General features: G+C 38.3%; 1 protein-coding gene across 1 annotated transcript; it reads right to left on the bottom strand.

The window, feature by feature from the left end:
• Window positions 1-294: 294 nt before the first annotated feature.
• Window positions 295-15,137, bottom strand: LOC122087427. The gene is made up of 20 exons (XM_042656562.1): window positions 14,794-15,137; window positions 13,708-14,531; window positions 13,536-13,604; window positions 13,256-13,454; window positions 12,814-12,913; window positions 11,316-11,444; window positions 10,878-10,946; window positions 10,697-10,778; window positions 10,527-10,586; window positions 10,390-10,442; window positions 10,144-10,310; window positions 9,644-9,824; window positions 7,365-7,422; window positions 7,204-7,260; window positions 6,875-7,120; window positions 3,473-3,531; window positions 2,398-2,454; window positions 2,201-2,294; window positions 750-890; window positions 295-652 (listed from the first exon to the last, which is right to left on the bottom strand). Exons 2-20 carry the CDS (start codon window positions 14,515-14,517, stop codon window positions 566-568), a joined length of 2,718 nt encoding a protein of 905 aa, XP_042512496.1. The 5' UTR covers window positions 14,518-14,531; window positions 14,794-15,137; the 3' UTR covers window positions 295-565.
• Between the last annotated feature and the right edge of the window lie 5,265 nt (window positions 15,138-20,402).

Below are 20,402 nucleotides of genomic sequence, written 5' to 3'. Positions count from 1 at the left end.
TACCCTCCACCTGGATGCCCGTACACACTCCCATTGGCCTTTGTGCTGGCACAAGGACCACACAGCCTGGCAGCAAACCCCTTCTCTTTAAATGCCATGAGTTACTCCATAGTCCAATCTGAGTGTCAGTGAACAGATTCTCACTTCACCGTGGGTGATGGAAAACTCATCTTCGAAGGGCATCGCCACAACAACACATAGTGAGCGGGGAATCCTGGCCAGAATACAAATCTAAAAGGAGTTGGCATGGCTGCAATACAACAATTAAATTCTACAGGGCATTGAATGCATGCATGATAAAATGTCTGCATGCACTGATATTGGTTTCTCCCGTCTCAGTTTATGTACAAGCATCTCTTTTTGACTCCGAATTTCATTTATCCTTCTTCTCACTTATCTTTCACTCTTTCTTTCATTACAACAATTTCTCTAAAACAAATTACTTGGGCTGCCTACAAACAAAATAGCAGCAAAAAAAGAGCAATGTAATAAAAAAAATTAAAAAAATGAGAAATCCAATTCCAACCAAACCTGACTGAAACTCCAAATGATATAAGCGAAGCTGTCAATCTGTAACCCGGGACACCTCCTTCTCTAACATTGAAGTCCCTAGGAAATTCATCACCTGGAAATCTGTTGTATACTTCAATAACTGCACATAGTATCACTATTAGTACCTGAACATAATGTGCAACAGCTACAATAGTAAGTTCATGCAGAGATCTTCAAAATACTGAGAATATTCTTACTTGCTCCTCAGTCATCTTTCTAAAGCCTAATTTATTAGTCCAAATTGATTCGGCATCCTCAGCAGCAGGTAGTACAAGGTTTTCCACATTTAAGGAACACAGCAAACTCTCTATGCAAGCAAACAATGCTTGGAAATAACCCTACAAGAAAGCGAAACTGTCTTAGTAAATCCCACATGATACACCTCTAGGTTTTCAACTTCATATTATTCTGCCCAAAAAATCTATAGTGCTGTGCATAATTGTAAAAAAACTTTTTTTTTTTTTTTTTTTTTTTGAGATCTGCAAATTTATCTAACTAATTAATAGAGGGGGGGGGGAAGCAAAATGCTGCTGCATTACAAATAGCGCAAAGAGGAGGAAAGCATCCACCTACTGCGAGGGCTTTCTTGATTGCTCATTGTCCGCTACTCAAGTTAACCAATTAAAGTAAAATACAAGACAGAAGCATGACCATCCCCAGTCTCTGAGACAGCAAGGTTTCAACGTCCTCCGAATACATTCATAAATGTGTTTCCAACTTGGTGGGAGGAGGGGGTAGGGGGAGGTCGTACACATAGGACTCTCCACATAGTCCATTTCTTATATATTGCAAGTGTTCCCTTTGAGGAGTTAACTAAGGATCCAAGCAAGATTTCTATTCGACTGAACCTTCCACTAAAAATTTCACAGAACCTAATCTTCCGACAAACTAAGTTCTCCATCACATGGAAATCCATCATTTCACCGTAGGTGGTTGCAGTTCCACGCCAACAAATCAACTAACCAGATATAAACAAAATTTTCTTGTTCCTTGCCTGTTAATTGCGCATATTAAGATGCGCAGATCTCCCTACTCCCAAACTGGGGACCACTTCATCCTAACTAGGTCAAGCATCAAATAGTTTACACCAAGTTATATCCTTGCCCCTCAAGAAACTTGTCAACCTATGCTAACAATCGGAAAAAAGATTATTCTCCATGTCATGGTCATCATGAAGATCTAACCATAAACCAGTGCATAACTAATCCATTCGTCACACACCTTTCCTTCAGAATTTAATACTTCTTTTTATTCCATTATAAAATTTGAACACAAATGAGGCCTTGCCTTGGTCCTGATAGATTTGCATGGCCTCAGGAAAACATAACCTGAAATTTCAAGGTATTGGCTGGACAAGATAAGCCTCATCCAAGTTGCAGAACCAGTTACGTGACTGATGCCAATCAACCTGGACAGAAATTTTCACAAGATAATTACAGAACCATGCTTCATGAATTTAAAGCCCTGAAACCTTTTTTTTTTGGTGGAGGGGTGTGGGGAGAGAGAGGAAAGGGGGAGAGTGTTGGGATATGTATGTTTAGGTAGCAGTCAAATACTTTTAAGACACGGTCAGTCCAACTATTTGGGACCAGGGTTGGGCAGAGATAATCTTAGCAAAGCAACAGTGGACACAAGTTCATAATCCTACCTTTCCTCGGTTTCCTTTACTTGTAGCTACCAGAGGAAGTTCTGCAACCTTTTGACCGAAAATTCTGAGAATTCCAGCAGATACAACTATTGAACTGCAGATGTCAAACACACAAGCAACCATATTATCAGATCAGTAACATTATAGTAAATCGAAAACAACTAATGAGAAACTTTTATTTCAGGGAAGAAACTTACTTTACACACAGAATGACACAGTACATGCCCCCGAATTCTTGCCCAGCTATGTTTCTCCTGAAAAAATATATAACAAATAGAGAGGATGTAAGAAATCAGGAGGAGTCAACACAAACATATATAACCATTAACACAAAAAATATAACGAATGGTCATATCCCCCTTCTTTCTTTCCCAACCTCTTCTTCCTAGTTTCTATTTTGTTAAATCTAAAACCAAGTCCCAACATTGAGGTATTAAGCCTACAACTTCGCCCTGTTGTGCTGCTGTTTCATTTATTGAAGAGTACTCCATCGATCCACCTACAGAAACTGATATTGAAGCTTTCATCCACCCTGTGGCACTGTACGCAAGTCTCAGGCCACCATAACTCCAAATTTGGTCATCAGCTTCATCCCAAACTTTGAGAGTGTAATACCCTCTTTGGTCTTCCCCTTCGATGGTAGTTTCGGCCAAATCCTATGGCTGGTTTGTCTTGTAGACTGTAAATTACTATTTTGTTCTACAGTTTCTAATTTTCTTTCATAAGCAATTGCACCACATCCAGCCATCGACTCCCGTTGATTCTCAAGTTATAAGGAGCATACCAGTACACTCGATCAACAGAACTGTGGCTCCATCAGTGGTTCCATCGGTTCCATCAGCTGTTACTGCTGGCTTAAATAGTAACTAGATTCTATTTTCGGCTTACATTTGTAACCTATATTATGATACTAGTTGGTGGAGATCATTCAAGGGTATCATATTGTAACCGAAACCTACCGTTGATATCACTTCTGGGGGTATAATACTGTTGCCTTGACATTACTGTTGAATTAATTTTAGGTCTGATCCAACCACTAATACTGTTGCTATTAGGTCTTCTATACTGCTGCATAACAGTATCTGATAGTCGTACTTGTGGGTTGGGTGTTTGTTTCCTATTTAGAGAGCTTAGCCCTTATCAGTCATTGGCAGTTAAACCATTAAAACAATCAAATTGCTAAAAAATAGAATTGTGAAGACATATAACAAAACAATCCATATCATTGAAGAAGAGAGTACGAGAAGCAAACAAAATGAACAACAAACTTACCCATAGACCATAGCAGGTACTAGATCACGACCAGATAATACAATAGGGTCAAAACCATCCTGTACAACCAAAAAAGAAAAGAAAAATAAGTTTAAATCAATATCATGCATAACAGGGCTTTATTCCATCTATAATTTTCACCATATTCAGCACATTTACAACCAATTACAAATATATCTCTTTGCAATCATGAGTAGAACATCTACCAACCCATTTAGTTATGAAAAGGCTTAGTTTTTTACTTGAGTAATCTTCAGTAGAACATCTCATACTCATTCTACTGCTCTTGCACACAAACAAACCTCATAAAAGTTCTTATTCCTCGACAACAGCAAAAGCCAGATGTATGCATTATAATAGTTGTCAAGGTGACACCTAGGCGTTCAGGTTCTTTCTTGGGTCCAAGGCATCAACACGCCTCATTGGCACTTCACAAGTTTATGTTGATTTGTACTTATTGTTTGTTTTTGATGAATATGCTTACATTATACTACTTATTGTCTGTTTTTTACGAATATGCTTATATTATACCCTATGCTTTGTTTATTACACGACAACAACAAACTCAGCCTTATTTCAACTTAAGGGGGTTGGCTACATGGATCCATTAAAAAAAAATCCACACAGAATTGAGGGAAGGGAGAGATGAGAAAAGAAATGTGAGAGTAAGAGGAAAGAGGCACACCCCAAGAAGTCAGGAGAATCTTAGCTACATGGGTCGGCAACATGGAACCTTGCCTTCCAATAAGCTCTATCCAAGGTCATACTTGGGAAGACCGAGACTATGCATGTCATTCCTCACCACTTTGCTATGGTCATTTTAGGCCTGCCCATAGTTCTTTGAACTCCTTCAATCTGAATCAAATCACTCCTCCTTACTGGGGCATCCTCAAGCCTCCTTTAAACATGACCATACCACCTCAACCGACTTTCACGGAGATTTCCGTCGATTGGGGCAACTCCCAAATCAGCTCTAATATACTCATTCTTTACTTTCTCCACTTTCTCCTCCTTTGAACATGGCTTGTGCTTTGTTTATTATATATTGGTTTTCTCATATTAGATTATTCCTAACATAATTATATCATATTGCACTAATATGGCTTCTATGTTGCATATAAGCATACTATATAAAATTATCATTGCTATATTAAATATAGATATATACTGCACACCTAGGGTGCCTAGGCAATACCTAGGCAGATCCGTTGTCACCTAGGTGCCCCTCCAATGCCTTGGGTTGACTCGTCCTCGTGACAACTATGAGCATTATTAACATGAATGTTCCAAATATATCACATATTACTAAGAACTACCTAACTTTCAAGTGATATAGGCATAGTTGTCAAACCTAGTAACTGCCTTGGCATCCAAGAACCTTTTTGGGTCCATGACAACACACGTTGTTTGATGCAAGAAAGGCGACCACCTTGGTATCATTTTGGATGCCTAGGCGTCGTCTTGTGCCCTTGTGATAGCACGCCTTAAATTATATCAGAGCTTTTACAATTCACAAGTTTATGTTAATGGATACGCTTATATAATATCCTATGCTTTGTTTATCATATGTTGGTTTTCTCACATTAGGTCATTACTGGCATAATTATATCATCTTGTATTGATATGGATTATGGATTCTAAGTTGCATTTAAGCATAATCATATAAAATTATCATTGCAATATGGCAAATATTGCACGCCTAGGTGTCCCTCCAACGCCTTGGGTTACCTAGTCTCCTTGACAGCTATTGATATTAGGGTTCCTGCAATCAGATAAACCCACAAGAATGAAACGATCAACTAAAAAACCTTAGAATTGCAACTCCAATCTCTTCACTAATAATATCACTTGATTCGATAAAATAAAAATAAATAAACAAATAAATAAAAAACCCTAGGTAAGAAGAAAGTAAGTTACCTCCCAAGTAGAAACTCTAAAATGAAACTATAATAAACCCTTAATCACATTATGGTTCAAAATTGAAGCTGGACTACAGCATCAAACCATCCCAATAAACTAACCAGTAACCATACTTTCTCATAACAATTGAAATCAAAAGATCTTTGTCTTGCAGGAACTGCACTGAATAAGCTTTCAAATGGCACAAAATCACATTAAACAGAGAAGTATTGCCCTTTCAAACACAATGAGGTATAGATCCTTGTCCCGAGTTTAAAACATATCCAAGACAACTAACTCAGAATACACCCATGTGAACACTCAACTTACAGAACTGTGATAAGACAACTAGAAGCAACCACTCCAGGACGCCTTCATGATGATGGGTTAAATTTCTTGTTTCAATTTAATGATTATGGAGCATTAGCCACATATTTGCTTGCCACCTCAATCGCAAAACAGGTAGTGAGCAAAATTAGAAAAACAGTTAAGGTTTCCAAAGAGAATGCAAGTGAAATAGGTTAGATTTTATTAATATGGAAGCCGAGTTGTATAGGATCTTCACTCTTAAATTTCTATTTGTTACACAAGTGCTGGGTATTAAGAAGTCCTCTTTTCCCTGACCAGTTGGATATTTGTTCATCAAGGAAATCCAATCTTATGGTCAGCAGATTACCAGCTGTTGCTAGCTTTCACATCAGAGATATCAATGTTTCATAATATAGCTAGAGAATCTGATCTGGAATGGCTAGTAATTTTTTGGGATCATATTACTATTTAAATATTCATCAAATTAGAAGTTTTGTGCTAGTCTAGGCCCATATCTTTCATTGAATTAGAAGCCTTTTTTGCTTATCTCACAACTTCAATTTAGACCTGTTTTTTGCCACAGTGTAGTGCTGAAAAAGCCTTCATTTGCACCGTATTTCTCACAAGTGCTGCCTCTGGTCTTTAGTGAAACAGGACAAACCATCTTAGTTAACTTTCCCTCATCTCGTGACTCAGTAGTTCTACTCATTAGTCCATGTAACCACATTCATTATGGATTCCATCTTCTCCTGTCTTCCGATCTGTCTCCTCCGAAGGAGGAATTAATTACAATTACCATGAACCAAACACGATTAGAAGAGATGTTAGTGGAAGGGACTGAGCAAAAAGAGTTGGTCGTATCTCAGTCTCTCTCCCTTTAGTTCGACCAAGCAACTTCTAACAGTAACCCACCCCCCCCCACCCCAAAAAAAAGAAGGAAGCTATGCAATGGGATTCTTTTCCTTCCTTTTTTTCCTTTTTTTTCTTTTCATGGGGATGGTTTTGTCAACTCAAACAGTTGGAGTGCCCTTATCTTTTAAGTAGCCTGGCCTTTGTTCTAAAACAAAATTAAATTAGCACAGCAACCACGACAAAAGTCTTCCAAGGCTGGCAAACCTCATAGACAAACAGTATTGCAATTCTTCAAGCACAATTACATACAACATTTAAACTTACAAAACAGAAGAGACTTACTCTAAAGATTGCAGCGGCCTTGGAAAGCAACAATCGATGATCTGGAAAGCCACTTTTCCCACTTAAGAGTTGCCATTGCACATTATTCTCAGTTGAATCAACTAGGCCTTTCCCTATTAGCTTCCTCTTTATCATGGTTGAAACTGAAGTCGGAACCATATCAGCTCCACGAAGAATTAAGTTCTGTAAAGTGAAATGGATCCTATTGCAGTCCTCACAGCAAAACCACTTGTCCTTGGGAAGTTCCTGTCACAAAGAATGTGCTGAGCATTAAGATATTCAGTTGCACACATTGACTACTCAAGATGGTAGAAAGCTGCCAGACTTACTTTCAAATCACACAGCCCATGGTCCCTCAGACACCCAACATGAAACTCCCTCTCACACTGAGGAAAACAAAAAGAAATTGGAAAAGATGAGGACCCCAGGAGAAAAAAGAGGGAGGAGGGGGGGGGGGGAGGGCATGCAAACAAAGTGAATAGATGCATACTTGATCACAGAGTATGACCGTCCGCCCATCAAACTTTGAAACACTGAAGTCATGGGCCCTAAAAATGGAACATTCAAAGAAAAGCAGAAGTTTGAAACCACGCAAGCAAATGAAATTAAAGTTTCTTTTCTAAAATAAATCAGGACCTGAAAGAAACAGTAAAACTAAACTTTAACGAAGAAATAGAGTCTGCATAAGAAGGTTGAATAAACTTCCTCCTATAAGATACAGAGAAACTGGAAATTCCAGTGATGACCGTCTTAGGATCACATGCCTCATCCAAGTAATCAAATTTAGTTAACCAAACACTTTTATATATCATGAAAATATATGATGTAAAGCTAAGTCATAACTGACCAAACTGACTAACTCCAAGCAGGATCTCTATTAAAAGCAATCAGAAAAAATCAATCTCAGCAACAGTAGGTGAGCAGTAGGGTATACCAACCCTTACAGCCCTAACCAAACTCAGCAAAGGACTTGGGATGATCCCAGCCAAAGAGAAATCCAAACAGCAGCCATATAAAGCCTATCACAGGGCATGGACATAACCAACAAGATCAAACAACCAAAAAATAAACAACCTTCAGAAACAGTAGTCACAGGGATTAGATGGACCTAATGCTCCCCAATCGAATGGAGGTCTAACAGGGTGGAACCATCCCTCAAAATCTCAGCCCAATTTAACGACTAGATACTGAGATATCCCTGTGTCTCAGAAATAGAAACTAAGACTTAAAATTAGTAACTACCTGCAACAGGGAGAAGGAACCATTGGATGGTCCTGAAATTACCATCAAAGAAAGGTCCCTTGGGGGCTAGTTTACTGCCAAAATCTGGGCAGAAGTGGATGGCCTAATCAGCAGTTAAAGTCCTTGCAGTTTCTGCAGAATTCTCCAGGAACAGTGAACCGCAAGTGTTGGAACTTGATCTTCAGAACCTCTTCTCATTTGGAACTTGATAGAGAATCTCTAACAGTCTCAGTAAGAACATTAACACCTTCAGATGTCTCTCTTATGAATGTAATTGCAGGTTGACAAGGAAATAGAAGGTACGCTTGATAGGAGGATAGGATAGATTGGTTCGACTCTCTCAATCTGCCCTTAGCATCTCACCCCAAGGCATCACACCTTACAGCATCTCACAGGGTTTGGTAGAAACCAGCAATAATCAACTTCATCAAATCATCAGGTGGAAACTCTAAGGTTTCAATTACATATAGCTACTGCTGCTACTCAGAAAATAGAAAGTCTCTTACAGGCAATATTGAGAATCGTACAAAAAGCTAAATAAGATCTTAGCCATCAACGAAAATAGAAGGTACTAAAATAAAATGAAAAAGAGAGCTATAGCAGCCCAAACGATCTGGTTTTGAGTGAACCAGTAACACCCAGCCGCATGGGCTGGCCCAGCCAAGGTTGTTTGGCCCAAAGGTCCACGGCTCTGGTCCACTAAAGTAGAGATATGGACCAGACCCATTAGGTTCCTGTGGCTGTATCTCTGGCCCAGGACCTGTCTACATCAATATAATGGACAGTGGACAGTGTTTAAAAACAAAATTGGATCAGAAGGTTGGAGAAGTGACTTGAGTACAAGATTCTATATGGTCTGGTTCAAAACTCCAAACTCATGCCCCAAATAACTGGTTGGAATGCTGAAATCAGATTAAAATAAAATCTTCCCCTTTATCGTAAATCCAAAATAACAGATGGAAACATCTTCACATGGGGATATGCAGTCAAATAAGACAGGAAATGCGATCCGTGACCAGGTGGAGGTAACCTTGGTCTTAAGTAAAATAAGTGAACTCCAACTTGATGTATCCATGCTATGACAACTCCTATAAGATACATGATGCAATTGGATACATAACAGTCGTCTAAAAAGGCCAAAGATTCTTTTTCATAAGTATATAAACACTGCTTGCAAAAAATTGCCACCAACAGATATGGGTCAATTTAAACAAGCAGGGTCTCTCCTATCCAATAATAATCTACAGGGGGTCATAAGAAGACTTTTATGGGTTCAGAAAGAGGAATATGAAAATAACCTCTAAGGGATTGCCGAGACTAATGGATTGACCAATTAAGGCAAATTTTTGCCCAATAGATTCCTGTGTGGGACACATCAACCGAAGGTCAAACCCATTAAAGTAGAAAGCATTCTTAATTGAAAACATGTCAGAGTATCAACACAATACCATTTATTAGCTAGAGATGGGAATGCAAAAAAAACAAAAACAAAAGAAAAGGAAAAATTAGCTAGAGATGGCAGCCTACCTGCAAACAGCACAGCCACCAATTTCAGCTGCAGGTGCTCTAACAACTCGTGTCAACCTTATGGTAATTGGCTTCACAGTGGACGATTCCCCCATAGATGCATTTTTTCCAAAATCAAATTTTTCTTTGCAATACGGGCAGTGCCAATCACTTTCCGGGACGCACTGTAATTCCAAACAAGCTGCACAAACACAGAAAATGCAACGAGTTAACCAACAGGACAAACACCCCCACCCCCAAAAAAAAAAAAAAAAAAAAAAAAAAAATGTATGGACAACACTGCCAGTAATCAGACAGTAACCAATTCAAATCAAATGGCATCACCATGAGAAGTAAATGACTGCAAAGGTAATCTACGCAACCAACTACACTTATATAAAAGACACAAGTACAAGATCATTTTATAACCTGCAACCGCCATCTCTACAACAGGATAACTACAATGGCAGTCAATTGAGATGAATGCATGAAAAGAAATATTTATTACTCATGCAGAATACCTGTATGAAATGCCCGAGGACATCCATCACAAAGGATCAAACCCCCTCCTTCTCCACATACTGTACATAAATCATCACTGTCACTAGCAGCAAGACTCTGTCCATTTGCCAATGAAATTGATAGATCGTGAAGTGACAATCCATTTGAGGTATAGATGTGACGGTATCTGTAAGTACACCAAACATTAGTTAAAAAAACAATATTATCCAACTATTGAGCAAGACAGTTCAATAGAAGCTACTCACGGTTGACGCCTAGCACCCCATCCAGCATGAGCTTCAAACTGTGAGGGGCTAATCTGTTTATCCAATAAAAAGAATGTTGTAAATACCTTAAAGAAAACAGTAATTGATTTTATCCTGTAATGGGTGGCTGAGCTTACCTCACTGTTGCAGCAACAACAAACTATGCCAATTCCTCGCTTATAGCCTTCAAGCAATCTCTGCAGAAGTTATGAAGGGACCTAAGTTAATATATTTCAAATGGTAAATATAAACCAGAGAAACTACTCAGCATCAACCAGATATTAAAAAAAATACACAAACAAGCAACCTGTCCCTTGGCATAATAAGCCAGCTCTACTCCATCTGGAAGTCCATTTGGCATGAAAAGTAAACGGTGTAGATCATTATCCCTGTGAACAAATGTAACTAGCTTCTGACAAAACCGTTCAATCCCAAATCTCATTAGCTAATGTGAAGCTGGTTATAAAAGGAAATAATAGAATACTTACCTTTTCTTAGCCCTACCTCCAGCAGTTTTCTTCCGTCGCACAACTGAGTTATAACTGTTTGAGTTCAGCCTACAGGATATAAAGAAGTAAATGACCTACAAGAATCTAAGCAATATAATCTTTTTGAACCTCCCAAGCATAGTTGACCAAAGAGTTACTTAAACAGAAGCCTCGCCTATGTGACCACTTCAGCTGGTAAGCACTCATATCTTCCTCCCTCTCCATGTGTCAAACTTTCTATTTTGGAAGACATAGATAGAGGTGGTGCGGTCAATGCGATACAGGAAAATGCCTCACCATCTCATGTTCAAGCTTCAGCTCCAAATGAGCAAGGAAAATGCCCGAAAATTCAGTTCACAGATTCACTGCTGTCCCAGTTTCATGGACACCTTTAACTGGTGTCCAGGGAGAGATGAAGAACAAAAGAAGAATACCAACCTTTTAACCCCATGTTTCCACCCTCTTGGTCTCTTTTGCTTCACATGGGCCTTCTCTTTGACAGGAAATTCTGGCATCAAGTATCTTGAAGAAAGGCCAAGGCTGTCTTCACCAGTGTCACTAGGACAGCTGAAAGTTTCAATGTGCAAAAACTATAAATGATGAATGAAATGATTCAATCAAGAGAAAACAAAATCAAAGTCTAAAATCAAATCAAAGAGTCAGTGAAGTTTACTACTTTGATTGTAGCTCCTGTAACAAATTGTTATTCCTAGGCATTTTTGCTTGTGCAGACTTAATGCTGGCACAACCCAACCAAGCTCTAGCATGCACTTCGAGTAAAAAAGGAACTATTAATACGTTAGAACAAACTGTAGACACAGAAGTGAACCTTGACAGTGGCACTTCAGTTCAATTTTACATAAAGTAGTTAAAAGGTCAAATTCCAGATGCGGATGGAGGATAAAAAGCCCAAGTAGTATTCACCCAAGAATTTAAGGTTTGTAATGTATCATGTATGTAGCAAACATCACAGCCCCAGACAAGAGCATGCATAGTTGTCAAGGCGCAAGGCGACACCAACATGGCAATGCCTTGACAACCTTGAGGGCATGATATCACAATCTTGCCTGGAGCTCTGCTCTCATACTAAGCCCAAAAAAGAAGGACCCGGTGTGTCAAGTGTTGACATAAGAACCTTTTCTTGCTCCCAAATAAAGGAGAAGGAGGGGGAGAACTACACACAAAATTCAGCTGTTCTTGAAGAGAGAAGAAATCCCCCCCTTATCCCCTTCTCTCCATCTGTCTTGTGTATAATTGAGGAATCTAGCATTCATTGTCTATCACTTGTTTCGGTTTTCTAATCTGCTGCTATATGTTTGAGGGAAGTTTGACAACCCCCCTCTCAGGATGACACAAACTCCAATAGCCAATCATAGTAGCACAAAAAAAGAAGTTGCAATGAGTTGGCTTTACCCCAGGTCTGCTTATATAGGTCACTGCAGACGGGGCAACCCACTTGTCATCTCCTTATCCATTGTCACTTCAAGAAGCAGTGTGGAGCACATTTCTTGTCCTTCATTGAATTCAACTGAACATCCCCCAACAGAATTCGCAATTTGATGGTTTTGGAAATTGGTTCCCCTTGGCTTGGGTCTGGGCCCCAATAACATGCCATGACTAACAAATAGATGTTCCCTCCCAAAAGATAGCATGTATCATGGAGGGAAAAAAGAAGCATGTTTTAACGATCTGATAGTGTGTTGTATCCTAAAGCTTTTTGGAGCTTTATAGAAACCTTCATTCTCTTGAACTAGATTTTCATTCTACTTAATCTCTTAGTTGGAACTTGGGACCCAAATAACATGGGGCTAAATACTTCTCTTGTAAGTCACAGCTTACAAGCACCCCAGACCCAACATACCACCTTCATGAAAACAAGGATTGAACCATTCAAGAGAAGCATGCAATGTTGAGACCACATGATCAACAGCCGTACCTTTCCATTGAACTAGGCAGGTCAAGAAGCTCCAGTTGAGATTGTCTTTCCATTTCAAACTTTGCACCGATTTCGTGAAGATTTGCAGCCTGGAGTGATTCTGGAGGACAAGAGAATGCTATTGTCAAAACAAGTTTAAATGCATGAACTTTTCACATTACTAAAAAAAATAAAAAATAGTGTTTATTTTGAAATGTTTAGCATAAAATATTTCATATCCCTCAATTATGTCCCTACTAGACAAGGAACATTTAAGCATTCCACATCACTATACTACGAAGCCACCAATCTACCATACAGTATACATCCGAAAAATGCAACTTTTCGTACATTATAAATCAAAATTCCAGCCCTTTCCACCATGATGCAACAAATAAAAATTCATTGCCTCTAGAATAACTCCAAACAAATAATAACTAATGGCAAAAATATTTTGAATTACCTTTCCAGACCAGGTAAAATTTCTCATTGATTGATGATCCAACAACACTTTGAATCACTTCATGCAACAAGTTGAGTGGTGTACGCCTCAGCTCTTGGACAATACTATGAATTGACTTCCCATTCTCTAAGAATATGTTATCATTTGGATGTTTGGTTCTGCACCCAGCATGCTGTTCAAACTCGTAAGCATTAAGAACCTGCAAAAGCCATTCAATCATTCATCACACCAATAACATGGCAGATTCCCATAGAACCACTAGAAACAAAAGGTGACGTACCTCAGAAAAATTACACAGTGGGCAACCGCACAAATATCCAGAACCTTTTATAATGCCAAGAAGCTCTCTCTGACAAGCATCAGAAACAACTTAATAAATCAGCAAAGGGCAAGATATGTGAATATATAATTCACGCAATCTCCTTCAAGAACACATAGGAACTGAAATTTACCTCATGAATAATGGAAATATACTTCACGCGAGCTCCTTCAATAATGCGAGTTGATAACAACCTTTTAACATTCGTAGGATAGCTGTTCATGACAACCTTCTTGGACAATTTTAATTCCATCTTCGTTTTAGGAGAACATGTAAGCATGTTTCCCGCTTCAGATAAAACTTTTCTTGGAGGACCCACTAACATATCTGCACTTGAATTAACCAACTTCATCCCACTATACTGCCGAGCTCCACCATAAGTGGGATCATTATCTAAAGCCTGACCTGCTGAAGAAGATGGTGCATAATCCTCCTTGCTCTTGCTGAACTTGAATATTATTCTCCTAATCCCAGTGGAACTGGTAGCTTTTGGAACTTCCATTATAACTTGGGAAGTAGAGGCAGCAACAGCAGAGTCATTTCTACTATGCTCCTCCATTGCAACTTGGGAAGTAGATACAGCAACAGCAGAGTCATTTCTACTATGCTCCTCGTCACTCGTGCTCTCCATACTCGAATTCTCGGTAGATGTAATGTCACCACCTCCCAAATTGTTATCCCTTGCCAACTCCGCAGGTTGGCTCGAGATGGTCTGACAGCTGGATGCATTCTCCTTTGGAGAAACATTTGGATTCAGAATTTCCGAGTTCAGGTCATCATTTGAATTTTCTTTAGCTTGCTTCTTGTTGGGCAGGGAATCTGATTCATTAGCATCTGCAACCCACTGACTATCACGTTTCGCTTCAGTTTTTGATGAATCACACAATGCCATCTCCCCATCAGTTAACACTGTTAAACAAACAGCTCCTTCCCCTTCTCCCATCCAAAAGCCCTTCTCTGGAAATTTAAATAAACAGACAGAACCAAGAAACATAATTAACTTGCTATACGTAGAAAGAAATAGATGGACAAAAGTCAAAAACATTTAAACGATAAAATCCAATCGAAGCTATAAAATTCGTGAACTCGACACATCTCAAAAAGCATTAATCAACATTGAAATCCATTAGAAGGTTGAGCCAGCAGTTTCCAACCGTTGGCAACGTCATGAGGGACCAAGGGAACGACAGAGAGGAAGAGAAACTCCGAACAAACCAACCTGTGATTCCCCTCAATCCAAATCTTCCATGGTTGAATCTGAAGACATTAAATTAGGTCTCTCCACCCTCAAGAAAACCGCTTCCAAATCGAAAACTTCTCAGTTGAGAGGAACATAGAAAGCAGATTTGGGGTTTAAACAGATTTGAATATGAAACTAGGTTTTTTCCTTTGTTAACGAAAATCGAAAGAGATGAGAAAAACCAGAAGCAAAATTAGAATTACGGTTAGGGTTTCGATTCCCTCTGCAAAACACACAAACGCGCAGCGCGGCAACTACCCAATCCCTGGCCCAGGGTTTGCGGTCGCGGTTAAAGCCAACGTGGGAGCGGGTGTGTGAGAGCGAAGGAAAATATTAATAAAATGTCCCGATGAGCTAATGAGATGGAAGAAACGAGAAGGACGGGACGAATAAAGTGTGGACTTTCTAGTTTTCGAGGGCCCCATTTTATTTTTTGGGCAGAATCCACTTGCTGCTAACTTGTCATAAGTGCCACGTGGTGACCATTGGAATATGCATTTCCGATAAACGAAGTATCTCTTACTACGTGGCTTCCATTGTGCTGATGTGTTAATCATCCCGTTCTAGGGCTTAACTTGTAATTATTTGTTGGGAAAATATTAGGTAAGCTGCCGATATCAAGTGTGCTGCCACACATTGTGTCTATCTCTCTCTTCATTTTTTTTTAAATGACTCTCATGTATTTCCTGAATGATACTTCATTATGTGATTCTATTGGTGCTAACTGTTGGCATACTTGATATTGGCAACATACCTATCTCTTTCCCTTTTTTTTTTCTAAGGTAGAAATAAGAGACACTTGAAGCTCCAATCTGTCATATATATATATATATATGTGTGTGTGTGTGTGTGTGTGTGTGTGCGAGTGGATGAGTCAATAGGTGGTCATTGGCCCTACTAACGGCTAGTAGGTTTTCTATTGGCCACAGCACTCACTAGGATAATAGAAAGTAGGATCCAATCTATCATATATATGTGCGAGTGGATAAGTGAGTAGGTGGTCATTGGTCCTACTAACGGATAGTAGGTTTTCTACTGGTAGCAGCACTCACTAGGATGGTAGATCAAAAAAATATGATAAAAAACCCTGAAAGAAACAAAATTATAATTCTTATCAAATCTCTCACTAAAAAAATCGAGAAAATCATTTTCCTTTGCTACTTAGGTTGAAACTTCACAAATAAAATTTTTTTTTTTTTGCCGAACATGAGTAACACTAAAAAACAATAGAATACAACAAAAGTCATAAATGTTAACTGCCAATATAAAGAGGATAAGGATGCAAAAATCCTCCGCGATGAGGCATTGAGCGACATTGAGCATCTAAAGGTGGGATGTATACTAAAATCCTCTTAATCGTTAGATCTTCATTACCACTCACCACATAGGGTTTGAGTCCAAGGATAAGAAATATGATAATTAATATAGAAGGAATTAAATAAACGAACCTAATTGAAATCCATTTTTATGAAGATGTTAGAAAATTTATGTTTCTATTTTGACAAATACTAGGATAGCCTAGTAGTGGTAGCTTCAACTTGTGGAGCCGGCACCCAAGGGAGGAGGTCGTGGGATCAAACTTTGCCATACGCATTGTGTGAGTATGTGTATGTTTTCTTATTTATTCTGTATGTATCCGTGGGTTGCCCATGACGATGAGTTACTGTGTTAGTCTGTTTTCAGAGAAGAGAGTGCTCCATCGGTGTAGAAGTGCAAAGTGGGAAAGAGAGTTACACCAAATTAAATAACGACTCCCTTAAGGCATTAACTTACACATTAAATGACTTCTTTAATAATATTTATTTACATATGTAACATAAACTGAATGTATTTATTATTTCCTTTTATATTCTGAACAATGCAGTGCACTGCCAACAAAATTCCACAACTACCCATATTCAAAATATCAAAATCTTCGAGCAGCCTTAACAAATTTACCAAATTAACCTTGAGGAATTCAAGTTTCAATTTCCTACGAAGGACATTTCCATTCATCCCCTTCTCAACCTTTTTTCCTTGGAATAGATCAATCTTAGGCCCGTTTGGGTTGTCGTGATTCTAAACAGGGAAGTTTTAGGAGGCTAAAAGGAGTTTTTTACTGTGAAATTTATGGTGTTAATTGAGAAACCCTCATGCAACTCTTGCACTTTGGCATTTTTATTTTTATTATTTTTCTAATTCCATTCTTAGCAATTCACAAGTGCTGGGTAATTATGGATGAAAAATATTATCGATTGATAAATCTTATGTCACTCTTTAAATAGTATCAATGAATAGGTATAAGGGCAACACGTATATTCCATAAGGGATCGTTAATACACTAGATTAAATTATTGTCTTTTTTTTTTTTTTTTTTTTTTAGCAACAAGATTAGATTATTGTGAAGGGGAAGGGTTCTCAAAGAGAGAGAGACTGAGAAAATCAATTGCGAGGAGGCGTGCCCTACTCCTCATGTTTAGAGAGACTTTGACCTAGTGTGAATTATAAAAGTTGCACTTAGAAGAATAAAATCAAGTTAAATACATTATCAAATATAGTAATATATAAGTTGTGTTCTGTATGCACTTCTGGAATATAGTTTACGTCTGTCACATAACTTTTGTTATCATTTCATAATGCAAAATTGACCAATTAAAAATGCATACCAAACACAAGCCTTGAACTCATGGCTTTTTGCTCAATTTTGTAATTCGAAGAATTATGGTAGTGTTCGCAGCTTTACTATCCCTTACTGGAATATACCATGTAATGATTAAGTTAGTAGTTCAGTGGAACTATATTTGTTGCTTATTGTAAAATAAAATCAATAGTACATAATCCATAATTTCTGAAATTAGCAACTAACTTTTGATGTAGATGCATTCCATGACATATGCATTACAAATAAATAAAACCCTGTTATAAGCACGATAACTATGATGACAATATCGACAATTTAACTCGCTCAAATGTATATTTATTGCTAAAGACAATGAAGAAAAACCCACAAAGAAATTATTTCTTTTAAGATGAAGCACTTTCTTATATTTTTTCATGAAAAATGTTTTCTTAGAATGTGTTTGTGAGGGGGTTGATAGAGGGGAAAACGAGACATTTTTGGACTCTCAACCATCCACTAAGAACTGGTACCTCACACTCCACTTCTCCAAACAGACCCTAGAAGTAGTCCAAGTGCTTCATATTTAGCATCATAATCATCTCCAGGTCTCTTACCAAAAAAAAAAAAAAAATCATCTCCAAGTCAAACCATGTTTCAGTCAGGTCATAATTTCTCAATTAAGTCCATTAATTTCACAATAATTATGACGACCAGAAGGTCCAGAACCTTAAAAAATATTTATATAAGGCAAATAGGTTCATCACTGCAAGTCTGCAACCAGTCCATAGCTTTTAGCTATCACCTTCCCAGATCTCCATTTTCAACGATTTCTTTCTGCAGGAGTTGTAAGGATGTCTACCAGGCTCAATCGCCATCGAAGGAGCTCATCGGAGGCCGTGTTTCAGTTTCTAGATGATGTCGACATGGATTCCAGCCCCGTGAATGCTCCAAACAGCAGCAGCAACGTCGAGAGAGGAACGAAATTGGTCAAACCTCCAGTTCATGCCCATGGTATCCATTCCCCACCTCCTACAAGTCTGAAGACGGAAGTCCATAATAAAGCCGGTGATGAGAAACTGGTTACTGTCAAAGTTGAGAAATGAAAAAAGGGTTTCTTCCCTTCTCTATATTTGCTTCTTACAGTTCCATTCATGGCCCTGATAGCAGATATTGGAACAGTTCAATAATAATAAAGTTCGTACATTTACCATTTCTGCAATTCTTTAAGAGGCTTCATCTCAGTTTATTTATTTTCTTTCGGGTTAACGCCACCGCTTTAAGCACTAAAAAAAGAGGGATCTTATACCATCAAGATCATCCATGATATCTACTGAAAGCTAAATATTATTATGATCTGATTTCATCCAAAACCATGCATAATCACGAGGTATAGTTCCTTGGTTTGATTAGCGTCAAAAAACTTATCAATAAGAAACAATGATTTCTTGAGTGCGTAGATTTTAATGAGCAGTCGTAAGTGTGACAATATACGATTCCGCTTGTTCATCTTTAATGACTTGGGTGTCTAATCATTTATCTCGTACTTATTCAATGGTTGGACGACTTGAACATGCAATTGGCAGGTGTTGGAATGCGTATATAAGTTGTCCCAGCCGTAAAATGTATGATTGGCATTGGAGAGGATATTTTCACGGATATGCATGTGCTTAAGTCGTTAACTCTACAATATTCGTGGTGTTTCTTTATCATCCTTTAACGGAAACAATAATTTTCGTTATGCATTAAAGTTTACCTTGTCTATATCCTATGGTCTAACTCGTTTGCGTAATGTAGTAGATGGATCATATCCATCTTACATGGACGCTGATGACTTGGAAGGAGAATTAGACAATAATAGATACAAGAGAGGACCAAAGATAGGCTCCGGGTGGATTTTAGCTACCTAAGTTAGTGATGCAATAAATGTGAGTTTTAGGCAAAGAGTGGAGTAGGATTACAGTTCGAATCTCTTTACCTGTATTATGTTGTGTTATTTGGATCCATGTAGCTAACCCCATTAAGTTGGCAAACAACTAAGGTTGTTATTGTATTTGTGGACGAAGAGGCTGGGAGTGTGCTTTCCACGTCTTACTGGGATTATGTTGCTCTATTTGTGGGCGGAGAGGCTAGGAGTGTGCTTTCCACGTCCATCCTACTCTCGTGGATGTGTAAAGTATAGAAAGCTAGCTCCTCCTTGATTGCTATGCAGAGAATTATATCCTAATTGCTTGATGATGACATCTTGTTCTGATGCGTGTTCAGGAGATTCTCTTAACATGTGGCATGTCATCGTAGGTGGATTGATACCAGATAGATTGTGGTTCTTCTACCACGGATGCGAGGTTGCCTATGCCAAATGACACGCTCCGATTAGAGGGGTGATTATAGGTATATCACGTAACATACACATAGTTTTATTCAATGTCTACATTACCTTGCTTCCATTTACATACAATTGTATTATTTTCGTTACCCTATTTATGCCTTCGCACTCTTCAATTAATTGAGTGCCACAATATCTCACTCTGGTAGAAAATAGCTATAGAGAACGACTTCAACAAAAAGATTCAGTGGACCATTTCAAAAACTTCTTGTTTTTCTCTTCTTTCATTTGTGTTTTGGACCAAATTTAAATAACAATTTATCTTCCAATCAATTTTATCTACTAAGCTTGGGGTTTCAATCAGGTTAGTTCCGTTCATTAATGAGAAATACTAGGATTAACACATTCTCCATGTGCAATGATTTGATGAATAGAACGGTCACTATCTCATCCAATTTGAATGGGCATTAGTTGTTCCTTGATAAGCCTTTTTAATGGTATATGTGGTCGTCTAGAATAACTGGCTTACATGCGCAACAAAAAAAAAAAAATTTGTGAGTGATATTTCTAACCCTAGGTTTTGATCGGTGGTAGATTCATGGGTGGTCGCTAGTGCTCTCTTCCAAAATATATCACTATTGTGAAATAAAAGTAGCATTGAACAAA

This window comes from Macadamia integrifolia, chromosome 8 (genome assembly GCF_013358625.1).
Source record: "Macadamia integrifolia cultivar HAES 741 chromosome 8, SCU_Mint_v3, whole genome shotgun sequence".
NCBI lineage: Eukaryota > Viridiplantae > Streptophyta > Magnoliopsida > Proteales > Proteaceae > Macadamia > Macadamia integrifolia.
The sequence above is the reverse complement of the archived record's forward strand: the minus strand, read 5'-3'. Positions and strand labels throughout refer to the sequence as shown.

Bases quoted from the DNA above. Each gene is read 5' to 3' on its own strand.
- LOC122087427 (XM_042656562.1), bottom strand. From the start codon at position 14,517: ATGGGAGAAGGGGAAGGAGCTGTTTGTTTAACAGTGTTAACTGATGGG. The intron at 10,311-10,389 runs GTGAGTAGCTTC...GTGTACTTACAG, and splicing joins TGGGGTGCTAGGCGTCAACC to ATACCGTCACATCTATACCT. The intron at 2,455-3,472 runs GTAAGTTTGTTG...ATATTTTTTCAG, and splicing joins GTACCTGCTATGGTCTATGG to GAGAAACATAGCTGGGCAAG.